Source organism: Onychostruthus taczanowskii, unplaced genomic scaffold (genome assembly GCF_017590055.1).
Source record: "Onychostruthus taczanowskii isolate IOZ18803 unplaced genomic scaffold, ASM1759005v1 scaffold20, whole genome shotgun sequence".
Classification (NCBI taxonomy): domain Eukaryota; kingdom Metazoa; phylum Chordata; class Aves; order Passeriformes; family Passeridae; genus Onychostruthus; species Onychostruthus taczanowskii.
Window position 1 is genome coordinate 12661147 of NW_024499240.1, and position 24822 is coordinate 12685968.

The 24822-nt window shown below is 39.0% G+C and overlaps 1 protein-coding gene across 2 annotated transcripts in view; it reads left to right on the top strand.

The window, feature by feature from the left end:
• HECW2 (HECT, C2 and WW domain containing E3 ubiquitin protein ligase 2) overlaps positions 1-24822 on the top strand; it is a 147053-nt gene that overhangs the window by 99454 nt on the left and 22777 nt on the right. For both annotated transcript variants that reach the window (XM_041403229.1, XM_041403228.1), the window contains exons 13-21: positions 1974-2098; positions 2696-2881; positions 7117-7251; positions 10026-10128; positions 11155-11251; positions 14780-14863; positions 16770-16879; positions 20342-20462; positions 22459-22572. In XM_041403229.1, coding sequence (XP_041259163.1) covers positions 1974-2098; positions 2696-2881; positions 7117-7251; positions 10026-10128; positions 11155-11251; positions 14780-14863; positions 16770-16879; positions 20342-20462; positions 22459-22572 — 1075 coding nt within the window. The remainder of the gene's footprint in view (positions 1-1973; positions 2099-2695; positions 2882-7116; positions 7252-10025; positions 10129-11154; positions 11252-14779; positions 14864-16769; positions 16880-20341; positions 20463-22458; positions 22573-24822) is intronic.

Consider the following 24822-nt stretch of genomic DNA (forward strand, 5'->3'; position numbering starts at 1 on the left):
CCACCAATGCCTCAGCGATTACTCCACCTTATTTCCTAACTGTGGGAGTGCATGTCACCTGACCTAAAGGCTGTGAAAACCTTTCATTTGCACCATGATCTTTAACCTGCTCTCTCTCACCTCCATTTTTTCATTCTTCTGATAATCTGTCCAGTGTTAACCTTTGGAATGAAGAAAGGAAGAGAGACCTTTTGTTTAGGGTTCTGAACATCATTACTTTTTTCTTTTCACTAAACAGTTCCCTCCTTGGTCATCTTCATACTGAAAATTTACTAACACGTTTATAAAGTTTTTTATCCATCCAGTTCCTTGCACAGCTGTGTGGTGTCATGTGCTTTGGCTTTGTCTCTGGATGCTCTTGATGTACTCTTTTAAAAGTCTCTCCTAAATGAAACTGATGTGCAAGCAGTGTCACCCTCTTTTGAGTTTCAAGTCATTGTAGAATTTGAGATTTACCCAAGTGCTCCCTTTTATTACTTGTAGTCTTCACTTCTGTTGTGGCTGTTTCCTTTTCTACCTTTGTGCATGTGCAGCCAGATGGTTTGTGCTGTACACAAGTCAGTGTTAAGCAAATTCAGCTGAATAAACTTCTCATAAACCAAACTCGTAAGCCTCAAATTGCAATAAAAACCCACCTGGTGACCCATTCTGGTTTCCAGATTGCCCAGACTATGACAGAGGACTTAGCTGCTACGTGTCACAGCATCTTCCAGAGAGTGAGAGCTGCCTGGTGTACACCCAAGTTTTGTACTAGTACAGAGTTCACATAAAACTTGAGTGAGTGTCTGCAAGACACTCCCAGCCCAAGTATTCAGGCACAGCTTCAGGAGCCTTTTTGCCGCTCTGCCTTTGCCCTGTTCATTACGTGTTCCATGTGGGACAGCTTGAGGTCTATTGTTTAAGTAGTGTTTGTAAAAGTCCTCTTGTTTATTTATTTTACCAGTTTCCCTAACACTTCCTAGTTTCCTCTAACATGTTTTATTTTCTCCATTCCCTTTACTTAGAATTTTACCTTTGTTATTTGCCTCTTCTTTTGTTATACCTTCTTACTTTTCTCTCAGTTTAGAGTCTCATTTACTACCTTTCTCCTTGCTCTGCTTGTGTGTTATGATCTTTTATATCTGCGATAGCTGTGGTCCACATGATAAATATTCATTTGATGGAGAAGTGTGCACATACTGCAACATGTAAAAAAGAAAGAAAATGAAATATAGATGGCAGCACACATTTTAGTGTAGCATCACTGAAGACCAAATCTGAACTTGCAGTTTTTCATTTACATTAAAAATACGCTTCCAAATGTCCTGAAAGAGAATTGGAGGCAACAGTGTTCACATTGTAGCGAACATCACTCAATATTTTTCACTTCCTTCCTGGTACTGAAGAAAAATCAGGGTGCTTCTGTAGTTGCTAGGAGAAGACACAAATGTTTATTGGAAGTTGAAACTTGAAAGGTACTTCCTTAGCAACCTACTTCTTACTTACATAAGCTGCTTCAATACTGTATCAAGACTGGGGCTGTGGTAATGGCAGATTTATTGTTTGTTTTTTAAGAAGGAATGAAATATTTATAAGTGTACAATGACTTTTATATCCATTAGTTAGCATTTAAAAAATGACTTACCTGCATACAGCTACAGTATAGCAGTGCAGACGTGCCCAGGGGACTTTATTGCATCTTATATAGAAGGACAAACTTGGTAACCCAAATAATGGAACGTGATTTTTTTTTTAATGGTTGTTTGCTGAAAGCCACAGGTAAATGTTACAAAACTAAGATTGTAATATTTTCAGAAACTTCAGTGTTATGTTAGAAGAAATTTGGGTACAGTTATGTGGACAATCCTCAGTAAATCTGCAATAGTTGTCTACTTAATGCTTTCCTTGCTTGTGTGATTCACATCAATGTAGTTCTTTGCAGGGATGCTTTGGTAATAACTGCTGGAAGTCTTTGACATTTACTTTGCTCCTAGATTTTCGAAGAGAGAATGTGCTGCCTCACTCTACCTCCAGATCCAGACTTACTTTATTGCTCCAGTCTCCCCCTGTGAAATTCCTTATCAGCCCAGAGTTCTTTACAGTGCTGCATTCTAACCCTGTGAGACAGCTCAAAGGCTTTCATAAGTACATGCTTATAAATGCAGTTGTTTTGTGTACAAAAACACTGCTCAGTGTTTGATGATAAGATATTGATAGTACATAGGGAGGCTAGATTCACTCATCATTATCCACTGAAATTATTGGGCTATCAGGGCCCACAGCTCTGCATGATAGCAATTTTTATTTTCCACTCGATTCTTCATCTTTCTTATGATGCAAAATTATTTGTTTATGGAAGCAATAGCTTTCTTACTGTGCTTTGCACAGGGTGAGACACAATTCGGGGAAAGACCTTGCTGCTTAATGGCAATATTTGTTTCCCCCAGATTGCCTGGTTTATATCAAAGTATATTAGAGGTCATACAAAACCCTATTAATATATATATTTTCCTTTTTTGCCTGTTCTTCAGTGCTTCTTTTTGCATAGATTTCCCCTCCCCCCAGTGTTTCTTTGTGTATTGGGATTTATAGTGTAAGAAGCAGCAATGGAAGGAGTAACTTTTCTTCTGCAGGCCCACTTACAATGCACAGGCTTGTCTTTTGTGGCCAGAGCAGTTATCTCTTTGAAAAGCCTTTGCTGTTGTGTGTTTCTCAGAGTGCCTACCGCATGTTTACAAACAACACGTGTCTGAAGCACATGATCACCAAAGTCCGGCGGGACACCCACCACTTTGAGCGCTACCAGCACAACCGGGATCTGGTGGGCTTCCTCAACATGTTTGCCAACAAACAGCTGGAGCTGCCCAGGGGCTGGGAGATGAAACACGACCATCAGGGCAAGGTAACTCCACAGGGCTAAGAAGGCCTTGTGTTCATCAGTTTCTGAGATCAAATGATGTATCTGAGGTAAAAAGGATGGTCTGGGACAGCTCCCAGGAGGATCACTCTGGTGGTTGGGTATTGCTTGGAAAGAGATGGTATGGAGTAGGTTTCCATAAGAGGTATTAGAGATCTTAAATACTTGAAAGTCTCGCTGATTTTTTTAAATAAGTATCAATTTTCAATTTCCTAAAAAAATATTCTGATGTCGCTTTTACAGTTGTGATGTAAGTTTTAATGTAACTTTAAGCTAGTGCATCCTCAGTATCTGGAACGTTATATTTTGTGTAGAAAACAGGAGGGTTAAAAATAGACTGTGATTAGTATGTGAGAAAGCGATAAGGCTTATCAGTTTATTAGGATTACTGGCATATTTAGCTTCTTGGTTCTTACATTTATCACTCTCAGTGTAGTTAGCTGTGAGAGTCCATATAAGTAATGATCTTGATGCTTGGAAAGATTAGACAATTCTAAACTGAAGGGTAAAAGTACTTGAGGGTTGTTTCTTAGATTTTTTTAACTCTGTAAAGCACTTTGGTTTTTTGTTAGACAGAATTAGGAATGTGTAGTTCTACTATCGTTGTTCTTTGCCTCACTGTTTTCTGTTTTAAGTCATTCTTGTTCTGTTAAGTTCTTCAGAGGCCAGTTTTCTCCTGAAGAATAGAGCAGTTTTCAATTTTCTTTAATAAGTGCTCCATAGAGAGAATTAGACCTTTGGATTTCTGAGTTGGTGTTTGGTAACAGCAATGCTACCACAATGTTAATCAAGAAGAGGAAGCACTGAATAATTTGGGATCTCTTCACTTTGAATTAGTCTTAGTGTTGCTCATTTTCACCATGTTGAATTGTCTGTGTCACAAGTGCCACTTGTGGGCAGTGGAAAAGCCTATTCAGCACTCGAGAGAGACCATGGCCAGTACATGGCAAGAGCAGTGCTTGGGGAGACCAAACTGAAACTGGACCTGCCTTTATTAAAGCATAAACTTAAAGAGAAGCGAGTAGAACTTAGCCATAACACAATATATAATTATGTTTCCTTTCCTTAACTACTCTTCCCTGCTGAGAAGAGGTTTTCCCTTATTTTTTCAAGTATGTCACAGTGAGAGCTTGGTGCTCTTTCTCATGAGGCACAGCGGTGGTTCTGGCCCTGGCACAATGCTGAGTAGTGGTGTTTTCATTCCCCCGTGGCAGTGTGGTGCTGCTTGCCTGTCCTCTTTGTGGGCTGTCTTCCAAGGTCAGCTGGGGACTGCCCACCTCTGAACTCTCTCCTGCACAGCAGAGCCCAGCTGCCCACTCCTTTTTGGCTCCTCTGTGTATCCCTTGCAGGAGATAATATCATAAAAGGTCTGGTGTGACTATGGTGTAGTTTCTAATGGGCATTATAGATGATCCTTCATCAGTCAGTGACCACAGGGAGGCAGAAAGCCATTGGGAAATGTGGTAGCAGGAAGCATTGTACAGGCTTAATAGGCCCCTGAGCTGAGCTTTGGGGCTGTGCCTTGCTGTGTCCGTGTGCATACACACACAGACAGCATACAGATAATGCATTTGTGCAGTGTGTGTAAGCATGTGTCTGTATTTTAAAGCCAGATGCAAGTCTTTGTGCTTTTTAATTAGGTCTCTGCAAGATGTGCAAATACATAGGAAGTTATTAGAGCACATTTTTGGTTTTTCTCCCTACAATTAAAGAAATCATAGTAATTGATTACTGAACTCTCCAATAGGAAGAAAAGGTATTTTAGCAATCTTCATAGATTTTAACTGGAAGAGTAACTGGGGCAACTGTTCATGTTTAATGGGCTAAATATAGTTTTGGCACTACCTATTTTATGTCAGTCTCTTCAAGCATTGTAGATTTATGGATTATAGCTAGGCAGGAGTTATGAGAGGAATTTTTTTGAAAGGAGATTGTGAGCCACACTGTATTTTGAGCTGTGTGCTAGTGTCCAGATTAGCCCAAAGCATTGAAGCTCCAATGATTATCTTCACCAAAGCTTCAAAGTGCTAATTTATGCTTTGTTTTAAAGTAGGCTACTATGAGCTGGCCTGCAACCATACATGTTTAATAAGATAGGATTGTCTTTATCTTCATGTCTAAACTGAGTTGTTACTTTAATAGAATGCTGTGGAACACTGCATGCAATACCAGAGTGCTGCATTAAATCAGAACTGAGTGGTACTGCTCTAGGGGGTACTACCTCCTTTATTGAATCAGGAATTTTTAATAAGTGATTTACAGTATGGTGTTGACTTCATGAAATCAACCTGTGTTTTGTTGAAAGTGCTTTACATCTTATAAACGTACACAGACTAGATAAAACAGGTAGAAGGACTTAAAAAAAACCCCAAACTTGCTAGTTTGTAATCTCTAATCTGTTTGCTTGCACGGCGGGGTGGCGTCATTGTTTTTCAAGGTAAACAAGTCCTGCATCAGGCTCAGCTGTAGCAATTAAAATTTCATTTATTGAAAAAAACTTTACAGTGTTTTAGCTGTGAAACAGTTTCACTTGCGTATCTGTGACTATGTCAGATGGTCAGAACAGAGTTCTTACTGCTCAGGTGATGGGATTCCTTCCTTGTAGGCACAAGCTACAGGTACAGGTGGTTGCTGTTGGGGCTATAGGAGGCTTGGTGCTCTTTTCTGGAGCAGTTTTAGGGTTCTGCAACTGTGGTGTCTCCCCATATGCTTCTCCTTCCTTGGGAAATGGAAGCATGAACATTGTCTCCCACTGCAGTCCATAATGGCTTTTACTTGTGGTATAGTGTGACACATGGTTTGTCTACCTACCTTCACAGCAGTCAGAAGAATTGCATTTGCTCTGGTCTGGTTTTCCCAATCTGAAACAATGATTCCATGAATACTAGAAGCTGCTGTTGCTGCCAGAAAAGTGGTTGTGCTCTCCTCTCCTCTCATCCCTGGTGAGCTGACTGAGGTTAGAGGAGCCAGCAGGGAGAGGGACAAAAAGAGAGTAATTTTAGCCTGGACCAGCTCCCCTGATGGGTTCACTGCATGGCTACACAAACACTTGTGCCAGCACAAGGCAGGAAGGGCACACAGGGGATGAAACAAGTGGTCAGGAGGGGGAAAGATGAGAATGTTTCTTTTGCTGACACCACAGGAATAAATTGTTTGTGGAATTGTGGTCAAAGTACCTCACTGGTAGCCAAACACAGAAATGGCTACCACAGTCCCTGACCACCACTCTGCTGATCCAGATTTTTTGATTCCTTGAACCAGATGTCACTTTCCTGTAATTCTCCTGCTCAAAACTGAGATTTTTTTTGCCACTTCCACATGTTCCCAGTATTGTGACAGAAAATGTGGAGTGTGTTGAAATAGAACAGTGCTGGTTTCCAAGTGCAACACTGGTGCTACAAAAAGTTTAAATTTCAGAAACCTTTTTGGTTCAAATTGGTTAGAATTTTAGGAGGCTTTAATTTTCCAGGATACATGTCCCTGTGACCTTGTTTTTAGCAAATGGTGACTGGCCAATATGTGGCTGTTCTCATCAATTGCCTGATTAAAATTTTTTTGTTGCCATCATCTTTGTGTTGTTGGTTGACCTTTCTTTTTGGCTTTCAGAGGTCTTTTTTTTTTTGTTTTGTTTTGTTTGGGATGGTGCTTTAGGGGTTTTTTTTGCATTTTGTTTTGGGTTTTAGAAAAAAAGGTCAGAGAACTTAGAATAGTTGTAGCAGAAATATGGCAAAAATGCCTGTTGGTCTGTAATCATAGTTCATCACTGGATACAGGGATACACTTGACATACATACAGCCAATTGTATTCATAATTATATGGTAAATACTTCACAAAAGGTAATGGGTTTGCCACTTAATGACACCTTTTTAGATGCTTATAAGGGAATGAAAAGGAGAATACACCAGGATTACTTTTATTAAATATTCAAGTCTTCTCTTCTTGACAGTCATAATAAAGCTTCCCACTTCTGATGCTTGTCAGGTGAGAATTTCAAAGGATTTTATAGACACGAACAAAGTAAGGCATTAAACAGTTCATTCCTTTGGCTGGGATGGAAAAGTATTGTCCTCCTTCTGCAGAAAGGAAATGGAAGCCACAGTAACAGATTTTGCACAGCCCCACCTGGTCAAATGAAACCTGTATTCCCAATAAGCATTAACCTCAGACATAATGAATAAAAAAAGTGTCGATGAATTCTGTCTTGTGTGTCCTTCTGCAGGCTTTCTTTGTGGACCACAACTCGCGCACCACGACGTTCATCGACCCGCGGCTGCCCTTGCAGAGCAGCAGGCCCACCAGCGCGCTGGTCCATCGGCAGCACTTGACTCGGCAGCGCAGCCACAGTGCTGGGGAGGTGAGTGGGGTCTGGCCTCCTCCTCGGGAGCTCCACCATCCCTTTTCACATCATTCCGTGTGGGGAGGAGCATGATCCTTCTGTAAGTGCACCAGTCATCTGTAAGGATTTACTATTTTTTCTGCTAGCCATTGTTGTTTTTGACATGTATGAATTCAGAGGAAAAATACCAAGCATGAATGTTTCTTATTTTGCATTCGCAGTAACCCCACTTAACCACAGGAGAGCATCTGATTACAGATTACTGGTTGCTGTATCCAGTCTTTCACTGACAAAATGTGTATTGTCTATCATGGTGTCTGGTTGAGTGTGTTTGTACATAACTGTGCAAAATAAGAGGGGAGAAAAAATGCATGTATGACAATATGTCTAGTTCTGAAACTTCCCCATTAAGTTAAAAAAATCATAACACATTCAGCTTTATCAGACTGTTATGTGCCTTTGAATTTATGTCTAATCTCTACTTTCTGATCAGAAGCACATAGAAGACACTATTTTGTTATGTTGTCATGCACCATTTTCACTGGCAGTCCCCATAGTGTTGTTGTCACTAATTTATGCTTGTAACCTTGTGTATGTACAGTGGCTTGGACTTCAGTTATACTTTATTTAAAAACCTCCATACTGTTGGCTGTAGGTTGTAATTTCAGGAGAGGACTATTCCATGCCAGCAATTAAACATAATGCAATTCAGAATAGCAAGAGGAATGATCTGATTTATCCTTTTCTTAGCTCAGTCTTGTGGCAGATGAAGGTCTGCCAGGCCTTTTTTTCAGAGCAAACATGAATCTTGTCTGCCACTTCTCTAATAGGGCTTCCACTGAGCTGCAGCGAGTGCCACAGTACTGGCTGCATATCTTGTCACATCCTGTGTGAACATGGTTTAGTCAGCTCCCCTCCAGTGTCAGGAATATTTTGCAAATGGTTTTAAATATAATTTTCCACCAGTTTGGTGATGTTGTGTATATGGCAAGAAGCTATATATCTTCATATAGCTATTTAGGTCTCGAATAAGGTAAAGCAAGTATTTCTGTTTGATTGATTTGTATCAGAGCAGAATTTTTTTTTCTTGACTTTAACCAATATGCACCCAAATTATCTTTCTTTAAGCAGCATCCAGTAGTTCTGCACTTAAAACAGGTATTTGTGCCTGCCATGCTCCTGAAGTTGTCAATGCTGCAAAACAAGTATAGTTTATCCAACAAGAAGTGATCATATATATTTCATATACATAGTACTGCTTACCTGTCAAAATTTCCCACTCCATCTAGATACATGAAATTCCTTAAACTGTGTTTCTATATGCAATTTTAGAAGTGTTTCCTTGATATTGTTACAATTGTTACTTGAATTAATTCCAGGTATAATTCCAGATAGGAATCTCAAGCACAGCAATTCAATACAGTATTACCATTCTAGCATTAATGATGCAATGATGTTCTTTTTACATACGTATGAACCTGCACTTTGGAGCTTATGTATTGCATATTACATATTTGCATTTTTTTTCCTATTTTCAAGCTATTACATAAAGGAACTGTACATTATTGCAAGAGATGAGTACTTAATGAAAAAAAAAATCAAAATACTTTCTTTGGTTTTAACTTGCCATGAGCTTTGATGTTTTGAAGCCACTGACCCAGTTTTTACAGACATGCTCTAAAACAAACATGAACCAGTGTAAGGAATGCCTTTTTAGCTAAAGCTGAACTACAGTGTGAAGCTGGAGCTAATAATAATGACATTCCTTTTCCAGCACATTGCCTAACGGGAAATAATTCTTCATTTTTCTGAAGGAATATTATGAGGGAGCAAAAAGGTCTTGGGAGATATCTTGGGACTTTTGCTGCTTTGTGATTTCAGAGATTGGAATCAGAAGCAATCTTTTATAATTATTTGATCTTTTGCAGTTAGATGTTTTATAGATCTTTGAAGCTTGGGAGTGCAGTTCAAATGCTAACCATTACATGCAGGCAGATAAATGGAGAAGTAAACAAAGAGGTCCAGCAGGATGAAAAAGAGGTTAACCAAATGTTTTATAGAGATAAAATACTGAATACCAAGAAATGTCTGAAACCTCATGATGCAGTAAACTGCAGCAGTTGCCCTAACATAACAAATGCCTCTAAGAACAATTTTATATTGTGGTTCTACCCTAAAAATTGTTCACATGCAATTTTTTTAAGTCCAGAAGGTGAATACAGGAAAAACAGAACAGTGTTTCTGAATTATTCTAGGAGCCGTGTTTTTACCAATTTTGGACTCATTTGCCTTGCCTGAATGTGAACTCACTTCTTTATTCTCCTTTGAGGCTTCAGCCACAAACTTTTTTCCACATCAAATTTAGGGAAACTGCATTCATGCACAGAGGTAATAGAGGTGCTAATGAAGGAGCAGAATTTGGTTTCCAGAATGTTTCATATAAATAAAGCTGTCCATTAATTACAAAAGACAAAATTAAATTACAAAGTCAAAAAAGATATCCCAGTTTTAATTTTATTTCTCTTTTCAGAATGGTACTGTTTAAAAATAGCAGTAAATCTTGCATCAGTTTTGATTCTTCCTATTAATGGGCCCAGTATGCTAAATGATGTTTTGCTAGTACCTGTCCTAGCAGCACAGCTGCTTCCTGCTGCAGTGGTTGCTGGGGATAGTGATCAGTCAAAGCCTTGATGTACATGCTTGGTTTTAAGCCGTATAAATTCTCACTTTGCTGTACCCGAGTGCTTGTGCTGGCACAGAGACACTCACTGTGGTTGCTTGCACGTTTTCAGGTTGGAGAGGATTCCCGCCATTCAGGACCCCCCGTTTTGCCAAGACCATCCAGCACATTTAACACAGTCAGCAGAGCTCAGTACCAGGATGTGGTTCCAGTGGGTATGTCAGCATCCAGCCTCTGCTGGGAGGAGTTCTCCATCACTGCGGGGTCATGGCAGTGTGCACTGCTGGGGTTTCCATTCACTTGGGATGGCTGGAAGTTGCCATTTGTTGTGATCCTTCTGTCCATCAGCATTTCCCCCCTGTTCAGTTGGTACTTTCAGAGCTGGAAGTGTGCAGAACCAAATAAGTGATGTATTTTACCTTCATAGCTCACATGCTCTGTGTGCTCACAGGATGAACTGAAGCCAGGGAGTCAGATTGGGTCCTAATTGGACTCCATGTATTCCTAGTGAATTTTAGCGCTTTTTTTTTTTTTTTTTTTCTCACAACGTGTGAGCATTTATGTTGGCAGGATTACAGAAAGTGTTAATCAGCTTGGAATTAGCCATTAGGTTAACTTCTTCTCTCAGTTACATACACACAGAGTTACTGACTTCTGTGCCACCACGTACAGAATGTATCTTGTTAAATCTAACAGCTGTCACATTGTGCTAAATCAAGATAAATTAATCCGATTAACTCTGACTGGCTCTTTGTACTGTGGCATGTTTACTTGAAAACCTCTGCCCATTTAAATCCTCCCCCTTGCCATGGACATGGTGTGCATGCCTTACAGGCTCAGCCATTACTGAGGATTTCATAAGGGTGTTTCCAGTGGCTGCTTAACATTTGAGAATAGATGCAGTGAAAACCAAGGTCTCTGCAATTTTGTACTAACAATAAATATTCTGGTGTGACCTTAGCTAAGAGTGTGAGTGCTAAAATATAAGAGGTTGCTAACAGAATTATAGCTGTTAGTGGTGGAAAGGATATATCACAGTGAGATTTGGTTCATAATCATAAGTGTGTTCCTTAAAAGACAATAGGATTGGTGGCCTTACATACAAAAGTATTAACCCAATACTTCTAAATTTAAAACTGTGAAGGTGAAGTATGTCATTATTGTTGAAGACTCAAAAGGAATGTCATCCTTTGTTTTGGGATCTCCTTGTTTCAGCATGATATTTTTGCTAATGTTTTCAGCTTACAATGACAAGATAGTTGCATTTTTGCGGCAGCCCAATATCTTTGAAATTCTACAAGAGCGCCAACCAGATCTTACCAGGAATCATTCACTCAGGTAAGAAAATTAATGAAGTTTGCTGTTCCCATTTCAGTAAAAAAAAGTTAATTACAATTACCTACTTTCATTAATTAGCAGTGGAACATAACACATTATAGACTTCTGGTGACTTCAAACATATTCATAAAGCTGTGGGAAATAGTTGTTTGCTGTATTTCTGTGTAACAGCCTACTATAACAGGGTTGAGAAGTACATAGGTAATGTTTAATTATCAAATAAAGGTACCTACAAGAAAATGTTTGGAACAACTGGCATAAGAGATTTGCTGATGTCTTCCTAATGTGCCAAGACAGCTGGATGGCACAGCAAATGTGCCCATTCATTCAGCTGGGAGCAGGAGGCAGAATGGCATTTGGATTTGTCCTTATCTTTGCAAAGGACATTTACAGACAGGCTGTCCTGACCTCATGAGATCTGGAGGTAATCTTACATCAATCAGAATTTTTTGTCTCTGCAAAATTTACAAAATGGATATCTGCAGATTTTTGCACAGTGCAACAAGATATGAGGAAAGACGATCTTTGTTGTGTGGTTGTTGTAACTCCCTCATATGTTTAGACTTGGAAATGGAAACACCAGCAACTTGGATAGTAGTGACCAGAACTGAAATGAATATATCTGTTCTTCCTTGGGCACTACATTTAAAAAATTGGTTTGATTGTTGGCAGCCTCTCCTCTGCAGTGCTGTGTTCCAGAGGCCTACCCACACTGGCTGGCATGGCAGCCAGCACTGGTACTCATTTTTCTTCTGTTTGTGTTACTTACTCATCCCTTTTCCTCTGTGTCCTGCAAGTTCCCAAAATTCAACAAGCTGCCCTGTTTTGCAGTTTCCCTGTGTGTAGTATAACAAGTTTTGTGATGTGACTTCTGTGTTAAAGACATGGTTAACCTTTTAAAGAAATCCTACCTGCCAAACCTGAAAGAACACACTGGCAGAATACAAGCTCTCTAGAAAATACAGCAGAAATCTTCAGTTCTCAGCATGTCAAAACACTTGTACCCCTATCACTGCAGGCAAGTTTTTCCCACCAGGCTTGGTTTGAAATCTACTGGGAAGTAGTATACAAACAATTTCTGGTTGCTTGTAGTGTTATTGCTTCATATTCTTTTTCCCAGGGTGCTTTATTTCCTTCACTGTGATAGCAATCTGTGTAATTTTCTTCATGTGTGTTGTAGGTTTTTTTAACAAATTAGAGTTCAAATTGCTCACAAGGCTTGTTGGTATTCCCCGATTCTGCTTCTTAGTAGAACCTTGCTTCCTGATTACAGATGCAAAATTTCCCACAAACTTGACTTTCTCAAGAAAAGATGGGTTTCAGGTTAAAAATGAAAGATCCGAGGATTTTCTGTACTTCCTAATTTGCTTGAGATTATATGTCCTTCTGTACATTTACTTCAGGAGACTGAAGATACATGCCTTAACTGACTGTCTTCAGCAGAATGATTGGGGATTTTAATGAACATAATTTTATTTTACATTGAATGGAATCGGTCAGAAAAGCCATTCTCTTAAGCTGAATGGTTCCATTCTAATTTTAGTATTTGAAGTTAGTAATTTGATTAAGGTAAATTGTCTTCCATTATACTTCTCTTATATCCTTCTAAAGCTGATGCTTCAGTAGCATTTTAATTTGTATAATTAAAAATTAAAATGTTACTGATTAAAATCCCAGTTTTGTTTTTCCTGGTTAGTCTTTTAAGACCCTGATTTAGCAAATTATTGGAATCCATGTCTATTTGACACATTGTGAAACTAAGCAACTCCATGGACATTGCTGTAACACTTGATAAATTAAGACCTAACTAAAATCCTTCAGTATAAATGTTTTGTGTATTTTTTATAGTGATTAGTACAACTGCCAGAAATCTCTTCCTTTGAGGACCTTGGTGCAGTTGAAGTGAAATTATGATGATATTAAATAGTATTATTTTTAATATTATTGTAATTATTACATAGGTGAGGAGGAAAATCAGTATTTGGCCAGTGGAAGAGGACAAAGATAATTTGAGAAGATCTCTGACATTTTCTGTCTAAAATAATTTCATATTACCTTAGAGAAAGAAGAGATAGGAAGTTGAGAGTATTAAAATATAAAGTGAAAGTATGCTACATGTAGAAAATTGCTGTTCACAAGTCTCATGGTGGAGTGAGAACATTATACTTATCATATCTTTGTTAGGCATGTTGCCAAGATTAAATCTTCCAAGCCACTGCTGGTGAATCTGAGAGGCTTCTAGATAATATAAAGGGCTTCAGGCAAAGGCACCTGTTATACATTAAATATAATTTATATCTTAATGGAAAGTAAAAGGCATATGTATTAAAAAAAAAAAATCACTGAAATCACAGCTGTCACTGGTAACCCCAGTGATGGGCTGCATTCATTTGGAAGGCTGCATATGTTAGTTAACCCAGAAAATGTCCTTCTGGTTTCTGGTGTTGCTGCCAACCAAACACTAAGATATATTTATAATCGACCATTTATTTCCTCCAGCCTTGCCATTTGGGCACTGATGTAGAGTGAAGTGGGCTCTGCAAGTGTCCGGATGTCTCTGGCCTGCCAATTGCATGGAGTGTTTTTGACCTTCTTGTCACTGTTGGTAATAGGACATGGGGTAGACAGACCTGTGAGCTGAGCTAATGCTGCTGTTCTCACCCAGAGGTCTTTTCTATTAGTTTGGGGGCTTTCTCCTTTTGATTTGGGACTAGATTTAGGTTTTACTACATGGGTTTGATTCTTGGTTCTTTTTTCTCTAGAAGTGTAAAGCCAAATTAGAATTTATCTCTACTGTACTATCATGCTGATAAAGAAAAAATATGAAGGATGTACTTGTATTTCAGAATGCAGGGAAGGGCTCTGCAGAGAAAAATAATAAGAATCTGAGAAATTATATTCAGTACAGATCCTAAAATTATATGTGTTACCATGCTCAGAACTTAGGATGCATGGATTGCACAACAGTGACCAAACTGGGTCTAGGAGAAAGGACGTGTGTGCTTAGATGAAATAGAGGGGATAAATAATACAGTTTTTACTGGAAGATATCTTAAATGCAGTGTGGTATGAAAACACTGGCTTTAAAATCATGAGTATGCATTGTAATGTATGGCTTGCATTTGTCCAGAGATTCAGAAGAGACAGTGAACTCTTTAAAGAGTTCACTTTTGCAGAAGGAATGTCCTCTTACAGGTTTCAGCCTCCTCCTTTGAATTCAGAGTCATGGACTTGAGTGTGATTTTGAGGGATTGAATTTTTTTTTTTTTTTTTTTTTACTTTTTGGGTGACTACCTGCCGAGAGCATGAGCATTTAAGAGATGAGGGCAACGTGAGCATCCTTCCTCAGAACAAGTTAGCTTTTTGGTTGTGGTGTTTTACTGCTCACATGGACTTGGTCTGGCAGGGAAAAAAAGTAGGGAAAACCATAACCCAGAGATTTCTGATATACTCTGTACTTGTTGCTGTGGTACACATTGATGCCTTATGTGCAAAAGGTAGTTTGAAAGCCTTTTTTTGCTTGCACAGGGAGAAGATCCAGTTCATCCGGACAGAGGGAACACCTGGGCTGATGCGTTTATCCAGTGATGCAGACCTTGTCATGTTACTCAGGTAGGCACTGCTGCTGCCCATGCACCTGATGCTTAGAAAGGTGGTTCAACTCAGACCTTTATTCAGCAATGAGCCTTGTGCTACCTTTAGACTGCATCTGTTTAGTTCTGTGCTTTGGGAGGTGTCTGTTTGTAAAGGCACATACTTGAGAGGTGTTTTTATTACTTAATGTCTCTCTTGCCTCTTCACTGTGCTGTCAAGCATTGTCCCCTTTAGTAAAGACACTATTACAGACTTCAGGAAATGGGAAGCTGATTCTTTACTAGTTTTCATTTAAGCTATTAACTCAAAAAATCAGCCAGATTTTTTGCTAAAATTAAACCCTTTTATCTTGATACTGTGCTCTCATCCACTGTAAAAGTGCATCAAGAAATTCACGGGTACCTTTAAAATGGAATCTAGTGAAACAGAATTGACATTAGTAGTTGTATTTTGAGGCCAGGTTGCATAACGATAATCCTTTCTGGTCCCCAAATCTCCAAATTATTACTATTTTAAAAAATCTCATTTTAAATCGATGTTTGGGCCTTTCTGAAATGTAAATACTGTTTCTTTAAGAACTTAGTTTAAAAAAGTTAAGTGTAACTTGGAGGAAAACATCACACAGCCATGACTGTTAAGAAGAACTGGCAGAAAGGACCCATTTAAAAAAAAAATCCACATAAAAAAAGTCTAGATACTTGTTTGGTGAAGAGACTTAGTAAAAAACGTCTTTTATTTGAACATTGTTTTCACTGCATTGGATAGTATAAGACTGGCTTGCAGTTCTTTCTATAGCTCAATTTTTGAAAGTAATTTTTACATACTGTCGCAGCAGTTTGTGTCATGTTTCACATTCAAAATACCTTTTGATACCAGATCCATTCTGACATTAGATATTCTGTCCCTTTTTGGATTTGCTTGTGTCAAATTAGGGAAAAGACTGAAATTTTAATATATATATATGCATACATACACACACAGAGATGCAGTGATTAGGCTGGAAAATAAGTTTGAGTTTTTTCACTTAAAAAGTTGTGTATCAATAATAGATGAAGCTTGAAGTAACTGAGCTTGAACACGCTAGATGTGATACCTGGTTCAGCAGGAGTGTTATTAAACATAAAATGTTATGCTAAGAAGCTTACCAGTCAATACTTAATAACTTCAGATGTGATTCTTAATCCTGGAGGCTTAGAATGTTTCTGGATAAGGTTATTGACCCTTTTGTAATGAGAACAATAAAAAAAAAAAAAGAGCAGGGTCAAGGATTGTAGCCATGATATTTTATGAAAAATCCTTTGCTAGGATTTTTCTCCTATTCTAGCTGAGAAGCCTCAGCAAAGAAATGTAAACAATTAACTATCTGATGGCTGTGGAATGTGGTTTGCACATTGTTTACCAACAGGTGCACCTTTGATTGGCTCATGTGAGTTATTTCTACTTAATAACCAGTCAAAGATGCAGCTGCTTCGGCCTCTGAGAGTCACAAGCTTTTGTTATCATTCCTCTCCTGTCCTTTCTAGCCTTCTGATGGATCTTTTTCTCTCTATTCTTTTTAGTATAGTTTTAGTATAGCATTTTAATATATATATATCTTAATCTAATAAATCAGCCTTCTAAAACATGGAGTCAAGATTCTCGTCTCTTCCCTCGCCTGGCACCCTCAAACACAACCATAGATGATTAACTGTATTTTTACCTTGAGAACAAATACCCAAATAGCAGTTACTGCTTTCCAGTACTTTCAAAATCTGCTTGAGGAAATGGCAATAAAATATTTTGTAGCACTCTAAGTGTGCATGGTGGAAACAGGTAAGTGACTACCAAAGAAAGCAGGTTAATAACTAGAGATTCATCCCTAGAAAGTGAAAGATGCCATTTATTCAAATAAACATGTTCTTTCTTCTTTGCTCCTTTTTGCCAGCTTGTTTGAGGAGGAAATCATGTCATATGTGCCGCCACATGCCTTACTTCATCCTAGTTATTGCCAGTCCCCGCGAGGCTCGCCGGTGTCTTCACCTCAGAACTCTCCAGGTAAGGTGCTCAGGCAAAGCTTCTGCAGGGGCTCCATGAAACCACTTCTCATCCTTGATAAAACAAGGATCTAGAACTACTTTTGGGCAAAGTCAACAGGTACAATTGCATTTGACTGTCAGACTTGAACCTCTTGCCTTGGGCTCACAAGATGCTTTGCTGGGTGTATTGCAAATTCAGGAGTTGTGATTTTGTTCTGACTTTTAAAAAAACATGCAGACTTGTTTCTCACTGATGTGAAACAGCTAAGTGACTGCTCATGCCAGCATCCTGATGCCTGGAGAATTAAAAGTATGGATCTAATAGCTGTACATTAAAATAGCAATGTAATGGGGCTGTGGGGCAATGAGGGACAATTTTATGCATAAAAGCCAGCTTGTTATACTTTAACACAAGTTCAGAACATAGCATACTGCAGCTGTCTGGATATTCATGTCAGAATGGAAAGAAACTGATATTTCAGATTCTAACTGAGCTGCAGATCAGAGCTAAATTATTGCAGGTATGGCAAGTTCCATTTGAAAGCCGTGTTGATAGATGTTGCTATGCTTAGTTTCCTCAAGATAATAGATAAACATATCGGAAGTGGCTTAAGGGGATTTCTACAAATTTGATAACGAAAATATAGATAAACAGAGAACATTTAGGGTGTAAGCAACTCTAGGTAGTTCCAGACAGCAAGAAGTTTTTATCAGAAAAAGAGCTGTGATTTTCATGGGTGTTTCCCAGTCCACAATGACAAAAAGCTTTGCCTTTCCATGGAATCGGATTAAATGCATTCAGAAACATGTGGTAGCTTTTCCTGCTGTTGGACAGAGGACCTCTGTAAGATCTCTCTGAAGAAACTATCTGAAGACTTTAATGATCTTATGGCATTCTGCGAAGCAGTGAAATACAATATTCACATTTATTAATACTTTCAGTATGTATATGGTTTAGATAGAACTGTTTCTCTTTATTGAAAATAAGAGAATGATCCGCATGTATGCATCTTACTTCCAACTGCAAACCTGGCGGTCTTTTATAAATAAAACCAGTTTTGGCTTCCAGAGCTCAGGTTTCTTAATCACTGGTATGTGCACCAAAGCATGCTGGGCATAGCTTCATTCCAACAAAGTAATTTCAAAATACACTCAGTCTTTAACATGTGATATTCTCATTTACTCACACTAGCCGCAGATAGTAGAGAATGTACAGTGATGGGTTTAATCACATTCTCCCTAAAATTGTAGTCTCTCTTCTGGCTCGTAGAAAAATATAGAGAGACCATTGAATCTCCCTGTCACTCTGCAAGCATGCACGTTTGTGTTGGTGTACAAATGACTTTTTTGATGAGAAATTGTAAATAGCCCATGTTTCTATGGAGGCTCTGTTTTTTCTCCACAGCTAAGCTGGCTGTGCTGCAGTGCACGAGTTGGGGCGTTAAGGATCCATTGTTCAGATCAGTCACAATCACTTGTACTTTCTGTTTTGGAAAAGATGAATAGTCATGAAGCTACTCTTTATATCTGCTTTAGAATATAACCTCTTTGAAAATCAAGTATGATTATCACATCACTGATGGTTTTTAGTTCTTCCATTAACATCTTTTGTTCCCAAGGCGGAAGTAATCACTATAATTGCCCAGGAATTTCTTGGCATATGCATCTGATTTGCAGTGAGGACTTGTCATGATGTGCTGACAGAATATTATGATGCTGATCTCTGAACCATGAAGTAATGTGTTATCAGATTCATGTTTTGTGGTACCCTTCAAAAAAACCCAGCTGCCTTGAGGGGTTGACATTAAAGTATATTTTTATTGCCTTTTTCTGGTGACTGCATTTTTGTTCATAGTTTGACCCACAGCAAAACAAACAAAAGAGGGGAAAGGCCAATAGTTAAAAGGCTTGTTTACTATTTCTGTAAGTTTTCAGGAGATTTCAGCTGAGTGTACCTTTAGAAGCTCTTGGTGCTCTCAGTAAAAGAGGAAAACAACTACAGATTAATCAATGACCGTGATCTGTTTTTCCAGAGGGATCCTTCATGTTCCTTTTGGATCCCTGCAGATTCCATGATATTTACTATTCCTCCCACACTTCACTTCAAGCCTGGAACAAGTGCCAAGTGTCTTTCTGGTCAGACAGGTCTTTTAAAGACCTGTTAAATGGCATTCAGTGCTGCTGGTGAGCTCACTGGCTCTCTCTGATCTCTGCAGAGATAGACTCTGCAGCTCCTTCCAGCCCCCACTTCCGCAGGATGTGCTGTCGCCTTTTCCGTCAGACCCATGGGCTTTGTGGCTGCCCTCCTTCCCCTGTCTCTGCCCACAGGCGGAACGGATGCACCTCCTCTCTTGTAGCACCTGAAACCTTACGTTCCCATGCCTTCCCCCACAGTAGCAATCAATGTTTCTGTATTGGCTTAGCTTCATGCAGGAAGCCAAAAGCAAACTTGCACGAGACACTGAGCTAAAAGACTGAACTGCAGAAAAGTGCTGCTAAAGTCTTCATGTGCTTTCAGTGCATTACAGGTGACCACTAGTTCCTGAGAAGGAGTTGGCAACTTGTATGTACTTTAGGGCATGAAAAATTTTAAACATCCTCTGAATTTTTTGTGTGGGATATCTACACAGCCATGGAGGGAAGGAGTTTAACTGGCTCCTTGGCACCCTGCCTCGCATTTGAATCGGTGGAAGTAATTTATCCAGGGAGGCAGTGGAAGTCTTAATGATGGCCATTTTCAGAATAGATGAGACTAAACACCTCATTTGTATATACTGTACATGCAGTTACAGGGTATGCCTTTTTTTTTTTTTTGGTGTACAGATCTCACCTCTCCTTGCCTTTAAGAAATTGACCCTCAAAAACAGTTTGTCAAAATTAAATTCACTTACATGGCTATCATGTATGTTTCTGCAGCCACAGATTAGAAGTTCCACAAGCTTAAATTTGGTAGTCTTTCCATTCTTCCTATATTTTTCTTCCTTGTTACTTCCCCGGGGAAAAAACTTCCACTAAGGAATTTCCAAATATTTTCCTTCTTCCTCTTGGTGTAGTCAGCATGGGCAATGCAGAGTCCAGCCTATTTTTGCTTAATTTCTGAGTTGTTGTTTTTCTGATAATATTAAAGCCAGAGCAGAAGATTTATCATATGAACTATTATAAAGGTTAGACATAAAGTGTACTTGAAAAACAAAAAGTCTTTCTAGTTGCTTGTGTTGTTTTTAAAATCCATCTTTTGCATTGACCTGGATTTGCTCTTTTAAAATTTACTTTTGAAAGATGATACTATTGGAAGCAAGCAACCAAAAAGTCTTAGATGAAGAGCAGATTTGAAGATATGCAGCTTTTACTCTTTATAAAGGTGACTAAACCAAACACATACCATGCATACCTTTTGCTATTAAGGAATCTTTCCAGCAGCAGATGGGACATCCATCAGTTCATGTCACACAGCTCATTCTGTGCCTGTTTCTCCCTGCAGGTACTCAGCGTGCCAATGCCCGAGCTCCAGCTCCCTACAAAAGAGACTTTGAAGCCAAGCTGAGGAACTTCTACAGGAAGTTGGAGACTAAAGGATATGGACAAGGCCCAGGGAAATTGAAGTAGGTTGAAGCATCTCATGAAACTGGATTTCTTTTCAGGCAGCTTGCCTTGCCTCGCGCATCTGCAAGCTTCTTCCCATTAGAAGGAATGCAGATGTTACGGTTACCCAGGCATTTCTGGGAATATAAAACCTGTAATAAAACACTTAATGCCAGCATGTGACTCATAACAGAGGATACAGCAAGTTCTGAGCACCTCTGTTCTTCCTCCAACTGTGTTTTTGTACAGACAATATTACCAATACGGTGCCAAAAAGAGCTTTGGGAAGAAGCCTGCAGAGCAGGAGGCATCTGAATTCTTCCATTATGATATAAACAGATATATTTTCTCATATCTTTTTCCACTAAAAAAAAAAAATTAGATAGACATATCTTTTGTACATCATTGCCTGTCCTGATACCACAGTCTGCTTTAGTAATGAGGATTCATACATTAAATGTTACTAAACTCTAAGGATTGCCTTAAAAAACTGCTAATATTTTTATTTTAGAACTCTGAATGGTACAGTACTTGGAGTGAGGTCTTCCCTCCTTCATTTATTAGCTAATCATGTGATTATGTGCTGTTATATATAAGAATTGTTCTCACAAGAGACTTCCAAAATTTTGTAAATTACCAAGTCTTGTGCCAGTGGTCAAACTCATAGCCATGAGGCACTAGAACATGATTTAATCATTTCCTCTATTATAAAAAAGGGATTTTCTATTTTTTTTTTAAATTTCTTTCAGCCAGTCACTTCTCTTATTTTTTGCAGAAATCTGTGCAAAGCTCGGGCTTCATTCATGTGAGCTTGTTACAAGTTTTGCAAAACTGAAATGGGATTAAAATGCTGCTGTTTAGACAAGTCTTAAGAGGCAAAGGTTGAGTAGTGTCTGCCTAAAATATAATGAAATCATGAACAGTTAAAGCCTTATCTTTGGAAGCTTTGTCCTGAGTGCTTGGGCAAATAACTGGTGTGGAGCTTTGGCTCCCTGTAATAATCTGTTCCATTTCTCACACCCTTTTTTCCCTGTCCTTTCTCCCCTGCCCTATTTGCCATCACACTGTAGATTTTTAAGCTGCAGTTTGACATGCAAATGGAAGTTTTCTCTGGGTTGCTTTCCCAGGCAACAGCGCTGACCTGTTCAAAGCAGGGCCCAGCACAGCTCCACTGCTGCCTGGGTCCTCTCTTTGCCCACGTGCCTGCTCTCCCCTTGCATGTCCTCGGCAGGATGGCTCAGTGCAGTCACTGAGCTCTGCAGGGCCAGAGGGGCTTTGCAGGAGCTGGGGTGGGTTCCTGCCTTCCTGCAGGCAGCAGCAGCTGCCATCTGATGGGCACACACAGAAGGCAGTATTTGGATATAGAGCAAGTGAAGTTTCAGGAAACTAATTAAACACATTTTTTTGGCAGAGGATAAAATGTTTAAGTAAGGAGGATTCTTTCACCTCTTATTTTAGATCTTTGACACTTCCTCATTTTCACAATTTTTCTTTCAGAAGGTACATTGCGTTTTCACATGTGATGTTTCAGTGGAGTTTTGTACAAATAATTGCCATTCCTTCTGAACTTCTTGTACCATCACACAAGGATAATGTAGGGATGTGTGTTTCTGGGTTTACCATACTGATTTTCCATGGTTTTATATTTTTCTGTGTTAAGAGATTGATTTTATGGAAAAGATGAGATTCTTGCTCACAGTTAAATTCACTTAGGGACCCAGCTTTACAAAAGGATTTCAGACTTAATGAAATTCCAGCTTTAGGACCTTTCTGCTTAAGACTTTAAGGAAGAACCAAGGTAGACAAAACAAAACTACTCTTCCTTGTACAAGGGACATTTTATTGAAACATAAGGGAGAGCTTTGGAGAACAGGAGCTTCCTGATCTGAATAAAATTATCCAGGACAAACAGGTATCTCTGAAATCACCTTGGTTACTATCCTGCTGTGTAAATAGATGTTTCCAAATGTGGTTCATGTTCACAAATTGCTGTGTCAAAATAATTTTGCCCTTCAGATTAATCATCAGGAGAGATCACTTGTTAGAAGATGCCTTTAACCAGATCATGGGCTACTCAAGAAAAGACCTGCAGAGAAATAAACTCTATGTCACATTCGTTGGGGAAGAAGGGTGAGTAAAACAGGGAAGTATTTGTGGCCTGAGAACACAGTGTCTTGCAGCTCCTCTCTCACCAAACTTGTTGTCTAGAGTGAAAAGAGGAAGGGCTGTGGTCAGGAAATGCCACATACACAAGCCTAGAACATGCAGCTGTTCAAGATGGCTTCTTAAGCATTTTTCAATGTAACATATCTTGCCTTTGCAGAAGTAATGTGAATGCTTGTGTGAATTTTCCCAATAGCTGGTGTGTGTTTCAGAATGTTGCTGGGAAAGCAAATTAAAACCCAAACAACTTTCTTGTGTTATTCATATTTCTTTTCTCTCAGTGCTGTTGTGTCTCCAGGGCTTACCAAAAGACAGCTGCCATTTGTTGGAGGGAGCGTGCTTTCAGAGTAGGCTCTGGGTTTAGTCCTTAATTTAGCCCCTGTCTGAGGCACTGGGGGCAGAAAGCCCTCAATGCTACAGGAGGTGCTCGCTGCCTCTTCAGGCCAGGGCTTACATCACAAATAAAAGCAACTGGGCTGTTGCCAGTTGTTAAAAAACCCCAAATATTCCCCAGGCTTCAAAGTCACCTTCAGAGAATGCTCAGTTTGTGTCTAATGAAAGTCTAATATGTTACAGGTTGTGAGATGTGCTTTGCAAAGCAAGATGTGGTTAGATTTCCTTTGCAAGTGAAACTGAAACAATGTACTATTTGCTGCTTTTGTCTCTTGATTTGTGCCCCCTTTGGCAGGTCTTAAAGCCCACCTGTCTGTTGTTGAAATGGTTCATGAATATGTTTATAAACATTCAAACTTTTATTCCATGATATTCAGAAAACTGCAGCACAGCTCTTGAAATGCTGTAGTGTGGGCTATTGCCATGCAGTGTGTGAGTCTTTAAAATGCAAAGTTGTAATAGAAACATCTCCTACAAGATTAGATAAAATTAATATGTCTTTGAAAACCTCTAAATCCTGCTGTTTGTTTAAAGTTTACCCTGAAGCACTGAGTGTTAATAAAGATCCAGTGAAGTCTTAAAATAAAGAGTGTTTACAGCTGAGAGCCAAGTGTGGACTTGTTCATATAAATAATATCACTATGCTGTCTGAGGATAAGCTCAGAACTGGAATGGCAAGGCTGGTGCACAATGAGATTATGCTGTATTGACAAAGGAGGGTGGGGATGCAGGAGCAAGGCCTGCTTTACACAGCCCCTACCAGCCTTTTTTTTCACACCTACAGCCTCAAATCAGATTTAAAAATGAAAGGGAAATTTTTAAAATCATACATGAGATAGAGATTGATCCAGACACACCATTCCTTTCATCAGACGTCAGACTTTTGCATTTCACCACTCAGCAGCATGAAGAGTGACCTGGAAATGGGGGTGACACCTCCTGTCCCCATTAGATCCAGCTTTACATGAGACTCTAGCCTTAATGGAAAAGAATCAGTTAATTAGGAGCAAAGTCAAATTAAAATGATGTCAGTCCTTTATTTACACATCTGTATTTTTAATGAAGAAACGATGTGTGCAAACAGTATTGTTTCATCAGAGATGGTGCAAGGATATGTATCACATCCAACCACTCATTTGCCCAGGTGAAGAAAGACAGGTCAGGGTGGAGGAGAGGAGGAATACTGAAAGTTAATTGTTTCCTATTTGCTCCTCCTTTTTTAAGAGTGTAAGTAGGAGTTTGCTTTTGCATTTCTTTTCCTCTTGGTAAAGAGATATAAGTCATAAAGTAATGGGTAAGGAAATACATAATACAGCATTCTAGTAACTATTGATTTATTAGTATATAAAATACTAAGTGGGGCAACTCAGACATGGTTATTGCTATTCAAGTGACTTCTGTCATAAGTCTCATGTGTATCTTCCTCAGTTTCTATAGTCATCAATTGTGATGCTCATTTAATGGTTTTTATACACTCATTCATTTTGGTAATACATTACAAAAATTTATATAGAAAAACTATGGTTCCTTGTTTTTCTTGAGTTCTTTGAACTACTAGGAGAAGCTGCTTTGTATTTAAGAGTGGTAAATCTGAAGTATTAATGGTGCTTCCTAGGAGACATGAGTCATGTTGCCAACAACATACTAGTCTCCTGAATATCCAAATGCCCCACAGTTGCAGCTGTTGTGTGGTTGCATACCTCTCGTATGAAGTTTTCTCACCCTTGTGCCAAGCCTTTAATTGTAGGATAAATCTGACTGGCAGTGCAGGACTCTCATGATTGATTTATTTAACATGACTCACAGTAACTGCATACAGAGGGA